This window comes from Alosa alosa, chromosome 2 (genome assembly GCF_017589495.1).
Source record: "Alosa alosa isolate M-15738 ecotype Scorff River chromosome 2, AALO_Geno_1.1, whole genome shotgun sequence".
Taxonomy (NCBI): Eukaryota; Metazoa; Chordata; class Actinopteri; order Clupeiformes; family Clupeidae; genus Alosa; species Alosa alosa.
This window is the reverse complement of record NC_063190.1, coordinates 36784864-36792363: the sequence shown is the minus strand read 5'-3', so window position 1 is coordinate 36792363 and position 7500 is coordinate 36784864. Positions and strand designations below refer to the sequence as shown.

Genomic DNA, 7500 nt, shown 5'->3' with positions numbered 1-7500 from the left:
GAGAGAGAGAGAGAGAGAGAGAGAGAGAGAGAGAGAGAGAGAGAGAGAGAGAGATAGAGAGAGAGAGAGAGATAAGGAGAGGAGAGAGAGAGAGAGAGAGAGAGAGAGAGAGAGAGAGAGAGAGAGAGAGAGAGAGAGAGAGAGAGAGAGAGATAGAGAGAGAGAGATAGAGAGAGAGAGATAGAGAGAGAGAGAGAGAGAGAGATGATAGAGAGATAGAGAGAGAGAGAAAGAAAGAGAGAGTGAGAGTGAGAGAGACTCGGTTAAACATTGGACCAATACCTCTGCTTGACATGAGAGCAAACACACTCACAAAAATGCGGTTACATGCGGTCAGGCACACTCACACACACACACACACTCACACTCACACTCACACTCACACTCACACTCACACTCACACTCACACTCACACTCACACACTCACACACACAAGCAGGTGAAAGACTGACAGTGGGAAAGAGTAAGACAGATCGAGAGTGTACGTGCGTGTGCGTGTGTATGTGTGTGTATGTATGTATGTACAAGGATACAAGGAAGTTTACTGTCACATGCATATAGTTACTGGATGTAAGAAATGCAGTGAAATTATGTCTGGTGTCAGCCTATTTGTGCAAAGTGGGGGGTAAAAAAGTGCAGTAGAAGAGGGTTTAGTAGATTAGAGTGGCAGGGGCTGCATAAGAAAGGTGGGGGAGGATTGGGATTGGGTGGGGCACCAACAAGGAGCACCCAAGAGCAACAGGGGCAAGGAAAAACCCCTACCAAGGAAGAAACCTTGGGCAGATCCACGGCTCAAGGGGCCAACCCAACCGCCAGGGTATTGGTGTGTGTGTTGGGGGATGACAGGAGATGGGATAGTGTGCTGTGTATGTGGGGAGAGGGCAGTGTGCAATATGTGTGTTGGAGAAGCTTCCTCATGAGACAAATGTGCTGTGTATTGGGGGTGCAGTGTGCTGTAAAGTATGTTGGGATGTGTGTTGAGAAGCTCACTCATGAAATAATGTGCTGTGTATGTAGGGGGGAGAGGGGGGCAGTGTACTGCAAGTATGGTGAAGGGACTTACTATTGCAAAGCAGAGTACTGTATGTATGATGTATGTGAGTGATGAAGATGTGTGTGTGGGCGGGAGGGGTGGAGCAGTGACTGTGTGTGTGTGTGTGTGTGTAGTGTGTGTGGGTAGGTGGGGGCAGTGTGCTGTAAGTATGTAGAGGATGTGTGTTGAGAAGATCCTGAAGACAATGTGCTCAAAAGTGTAGGGGGGTGCAGGGGGCAGTGTGCAGCAAAAGTATGTAGAGGAGGCTTACTGTAGCAAACAGTGTGCTGTATGTATGTGGAGGATGACAGTGATGATGGGTGTGTGTTTTTTTTTTGTGATGGGGGGTGGGGGTGGGGGTGGGGGCAGAAAGGCTAGGCAATCAAGGACATGGGTAGATGGAGGGGAGAAATCAAAAAATAAAAATAAAAGTTATATGGAGATGTGCAAAAAGTTGGAGAAAGTCAGATGTGTGTGTGTGTGTGTGTGTGTGTTTTGACGTGTGATGAAATAAGAAAATCAATAAAAGGTCTGTAGCATAGGAGAGGGATCTTAAAGTGCTAAAGTCTTGTAGGTGTGTGTGTGTGTGTGGGGTCATGAGTGCTGAGGAGTGAATGAGTGCAAAGTCAGTATAGTGTGAGTTCAGAGTTGGGAAATGTTTGAAAGTGTGAATGTGATGCACGCGCGTGTGCGCGTGTGCGTGTGTGTGTGCTTACTGTCCAGAACTTGATAAAGTACTGCAGCACGGTCCCAGCGATGAACAGACAGTAGATCATGGAGTAACCCAGGAACAGCACAAAGAACTTGTAGTTGGAGAAGCCCACGCAGTTATTCACCCTGGAGAACACACACACACACACACACACACACAGAGAGAGAAGCCCATGCAGTTATTCACCCTGGAGATCTCTCTCACACACACACACACACACACACACTTGCACAGTCACATGAGCCTATATAGTAGAGCTAATGATGCTTCCCTGAATGTCCCCATCTTCCCCGCATGTTGTGTGCAGTTTGCACTTCCCCAGAGGCCTCTGGGGTACAGCAGGTAGCAGGGGGGTGTGACTTGGTCCACGCTGATCCCCCACCAACCCACTTCTGCCTCTATTGCCCTGCTGATCCCCCACCCACTTCTGCCTCTATTGCCCTGCTGATCCCCCCCCCCTTCTGCCTCTATTGCCCTGCTGATCCCCCCCCCACCTCTGCCTCTATTGCCCCGGTCCTGAGGCAGAGGGAAGTGCTGTCTTCTAAAAGCATTACTAAAAGACAGTGCGTTGCATGTGGATCACTTGGACACAATAATAACTCGCTCTCTTTTGCCACTGTCCTGAGGTAGAGGAGCTGTGACCCGATTGGCTCGCAGAGGAGCTGTGACCCGATTGACTCCCTGTCTGATGTTTGTTTGTTTTATCTTATATCCCAGCAACAAACATCACAAAAGAGGGGTGTGGCCTCCATCCTCCACTAACCACAATGCAGAGTGATTGGAAGTTAGATGACCTCTGCTGACCGCTACACCTACACCCACACCCACACCCACACACACACACACACACGCAGAAAGCCACAGCCACACACCACAGACCGTATCCCCAGAAGAGCTACTCTAAAGCTCAGCTCTCAGATATGAACATGTGATGGCTAGTGGTGCTGTGTGTGTGTGTGTGTGTGTGTGTGTGTGTGTGTGTATGCCATTTAGTCCCTTCTGCAGAATCCAAGCAGAGGAAGCAAACTCCTGCGTCACCTGGCTTACGCACACACACACACACACACACACACACAGCCCATTCAGTGCCACTCAAAAGTTCATCCATTCTAATGTACTGACAGAGTTGCCAGTCCACCGCCACTGGGATTGGAGTATCAGAAGCTTTCGCCCGGGATGCTAACATCTAGCTAATCCATCGTGGACACTGCCTGGAACCTTCGTCTCCTCTCACGCAGAGGGCAGTCCACCCCGGGAGACGCCACCGAGCAGTCCACCCCGGGAGACGCCACCGAGCAGTCCCACCCGGGAGGCGCCGCAGGCAGATACCCAGGAGGCATACCGGCAGTCCCACCCATGGAGCCATGGGCAAAGTCCACCCGGGCTGACGCCATGGAGCTGTCCACCCCAGGCGATGCCATGGAGCTGTCCACCCCGGGCGATGCCATGGAGGTGTCCACCCCGGGCGAATTCAAGTAAGGGTAAGGGTTGGGGTTGGGGTTGGGGTTGGGGTTAGGGTTAGGGTTAGTTTTAGGGTTGTTGCAGTAAAACTACAGGGTGCTCATCAGAATGGGCCTCTAGGGCATCAATGAAAAAGCAAAAGAACTGAGACACTCCTGTATTCAAATGAAACACCTTCATTCAACACTGGCTACATGCCTGAGCCATAGAGCCTCAATTATTTGGCTTTTTCAGAAAATAATCTGTATTCACATTTACAGGCTGCTGCATTTGGCCAACATGTGCCCCTGATGTGGCCCTGATACGGCCCTGACGTGGCCCTGATGTGCTGTGGTCTGTGGCATCACCCTAGAACTGTTGAGAATCCAGATCAGATCACATGTCTGCAGTTCAGAGAGGTGTCTTGGATCACGTCTGGAGTTTAGGGAGGTGTCTTGGATCACGTCTGGAGTTTAGGGAGGTGTCTTGGATCACGTCCGCTGCCTTTGATCAGCTCTCTGGATGGGACATACTGTGTCCCCTGAAGGCACATGCACACCTACATCAAGCCCACTTCAAAGAGCACGCTGTGCTGCATGCGGTCCTTTGAGGCGGTCCTATTGGAGTCTATTGGATGCTGCTGTGCATCACGGTCTATTGGGTCTATTGGGTCACTGTGATAAGATCATCCACTTAAAAACTTTCCTACTTGCTAGATTTGACCATCTTCCATACCCTCGTTGCACAAAGTGGTTTAGGTAGAACTTACTGATCTTCATTATCTCCCTGCTTGTTGACATCTTATCATGTATTGCATTATTTCATGATTGCTAAATTTATATTCTTTTTAATGTTGTGATCCAGTTAACTTCATTCAATTGCTTGTATGTAGGCTCTACCCGTTCTGTTGTGGGCCCGTTAAGTAAAATTACGGTAGGCGGGAGAAAGGCTCAATTACCTGATGAAGTGAAACCATTACCATAGCTGACGCTATGTTAGCAAAATGTCGTTGCTGTATGTAATCTGGCCCATTGTGTTTAAGATGTGCTAGCAATTACTGTGGATTGGGTAAGACTGTTGTTGGTGGCAGGCTAACACATACTGATGACTAGCTAGCTAGCGCACCTCACAGAACTCTGCCACTATTAGGACTGGATGAAGCGATGTTGAAAAAGGTCTCCCACTGATAAATATCACTTGCTAACTTGGAAATGAGGTCTTATGTCTAAAATCCTGAACCACCCCTTTAAGGTTGCTTTTAATATAGTACAAGATGCAAAACTGGTGCTTTAAATAGCGATTCTGTTGTCGTTGAAAGGTTTTCTTATTGGCCGCATTTAACCCATAATTTGGATTAGAACCTGCTTTTACAAAGGCGGAAATTGCAGGAGCAGAATAGGCGTAAACTTTCAGGAGCAGTCTTTGTACATACCGCGATATACATAATTAGGCGCTCTTTACGCTTCCCCTCCCATGCAAAACAAATACGCCTGAAGTGGGCGCAAAAGTGTTAGTACATCTGGCCCAATGTGTTGGGCCTCTTCAATCTAAACACAATGTGTTGGGCCTCTGCAATCTGAAGGCCTCATCTAAACTTACATCATCTAAGTGGTACTGTTTGCACACAAACACAGACACAAACACAGACACAAACACAGACACACACACACCTCCATAGTCTTACCATGGGCAATGATGATCCATCTTCAGCACACATCTGAGCAAGAGAGGAATACACAGAGGGGGTATGAGACAGAGACAGAGAGAGAGAGACAGACAGAGACAGACGGATAGAGACAGAGAGAGTGAGAGAGAGAGAGAGACAGAGAGAGAGAGAGAGAGGCAGGGACAGAGACAGTAATCCAGGCCCAGACAGTAAATATGAGAATATCAATCAGAGATGAAAGTCCTCATTTGCACTGTACTGAAAATGATATAAATCACTTATAAAATAGGACAGATATTATTAACTTTCAGCTATCAGCACAGGTCAGACTGGGTATTTCGAAATCTAATGTTTGGGGTAGGAATTCACCGGGCATACACACACCCTTTTTACCATTCACGGGCCCATTACACAAACACACACGCTGCGATGCACACACACACAAACGCATCTGCACACACACATACACACACACACAAACACACCGCACAAATGCACACACACACAAACACACACACACACACACACACACACACACACACACACACACACACACACACACACACACACACACACACCAGACAGGATGGGGATTAGATTGGGGATGGGAGAGGGTCTAACATGAGGAGAGATTAAACTTGGGGTCAGAGGTCAGGGGTCACTCACTGGTCACAGGTGGAGCAGTGGTGGCAGCGGTCAGGCTTGATCACCTGACAATGGTCACAGTAGCGGATAGCTGTAGAGAGAGAGAGAGAGAGAGAGAGAGAGAGAGAGAGAGTGATCAGATGCAATGGTTGCAGTAGCCGGTAGCTGTGGAGGGGGACGGTAGAGCAGGCCTAGAACATACTGAGTAATGAGAACACTCTCTAGAACATACTGAGCACTCTCTAGAACATACTGAGTAATGAGAACACTCCCTAGAACATACTGAGTAATGAGAACACTCTCTAGAACATACTGAGTAATGAGAACAAGTAGCCTAGAAATCTAGGTACCCTAGCAGCAGCAAATTATATTTGCTGCCAGGGCTAGTCTAGCAACTCTCCGTTGGCTTGTGAGCTCGAAAAAAGTTTGAACTAGCCAACTAGCTCCGCTGGTGGGAAAACGCATGGGACTCATAGCGCTGCCCTACTGCGTGCAGAGGGAATTTGAAAGACAACCGATTATCCCCGCCCTCCGGACTGAGCACTGCAAGCGGTGAGTGCCCAGACCCTACATTTTAATGTGGGTCTGGCTCGTCAGGCTAGAGAACAAGGGTAAGGGATAATGTTTAGAACAAGGGTAAGGGATAATGTATAGAACGCCGGTCATTATTGGAAAAATAAGTCCCTTCAGGGCGAAGCAAGACCCCTATACATTCTGCAGAGGAGACTATAATATGACCCAACTATAATATGACCTAACTAGCACGCTCTACAGAGACTATAATATGACCCAACTAGCGCGCTCTACAGAGACTATAATATGACCCAACTATAATATGACCCAACTATACGCTCTACAGGAGGCTATATGACTGGGCGGCTCTATATGACTGGGCGGCTCGATATAACTGGGCGGCTCTATATGACTGGGCTCTATATGATTGGGCTCTATATGACTGGGCTGCTCTATATGATTGGGCTCTATATGACTGGGCTCTATATGACTGGGCTCTGGGCGGCTCTATATGACTGGGCTCTATATGATTGGGCTCTATATGACTGGGCTGCTCTATATGACTATATGATTGGGCTCTATATGACTGGGCGGCTCTAGGCGGCTCTATATGATTGGGCTCTATATGATTGGGCTCTATATGACTGGGCTGCTCTATATGATTGGGCTCTATATGACTGGGCTGCTCTATATGACTGGGCTCTATATGACTGGGTGGCTCTATATGACTGGGCTGCTCTATATGACTGGGCTCTATATGACTGGGCTGCTCTATATGACTGGGCGGCTCTATATGACTGGGGGCTCTATATGACTGGGCTCTATATGACTGGGCAGCTCTATATGACTGGGCAGCTCTATATGACTGGGCTGCTCTATCTATAGACTGGGCGCTAAATGAATGACTGACTCTATATGACTGGGCGGCTCTATATAACTGGGCGGCTCTAATGACTGGGCTCTATATGTCTGGGCTCTATATGACTGGGCTCTATATGACTGGGCGGCTCCACCACGGCCTGCTGTTGTGATGTGTCTAACTGTCACGCTCCACACATGCAGGGAGGCAGAAACAGAGTGTCTAAAAGGGAGCCGCCTCAGAAACCACATCACACACACAGCTACAATAAACCGACACCAACTAGATAGATAGATAGATAGATAGATACTTTATTGATCCCCAGGGGAAATTCAAGGAAACTCACTGTCTCTGTCAAGGAAACTCACTCATGAGGAAGTGGGTTGTGTGTGTGTGTGTATGTGTCTGTATGTGTGTGTGTGAGTGGTGAGTAGTATAATATTATGTGTGTGTGTGTGTGTCTTGTGATGTGTGTGTGTGTGCGTGTCCCTGCGTGTGGCTGTGTGTGTGTGTGTGTGTGTACCTCCTCCTCCTGTGCGGGTGTATATGGGTGTGTGTGTGTGTGTGTGTGTGTGTGTCGTGCGTGTGGGCGTGCGTGTGAGTGTGTGTGTGTGTGTGTGTGTGTGTACCTC

General features: G+C 48.3%; 1 protein-coding gene across 1 annotated transcript in view; it reads right to left on the bottom strand.

Annotated features, from left to right (window-relative positions):
* zdhhc20a (zinc finger DHHC-type palmitoyltransferase 20a) overlaps positions 1-7500 on the bottom strand; it is a 29219-nt gene that overhangs the window by 11629 nt on the left and 10090 nt on the right. Inside the window, exons 5-7 of the mRNA XM_048236428.1 lie at positions 5518-5587; positions 4870-4902; positions 1750-1870 (exon numbers count right to left, since the gene is read on the bottom strand). Coding sequence (XP_048092385.1) covers positions 1750-1870; positions 4870-4902; positions 5518-5587 — 224 coding nt within the window. The remainder of the gene's footprint in view (positions 1-1749; positions 1871-4869; positions 4903-5517; positions 5588-7500) is intronic.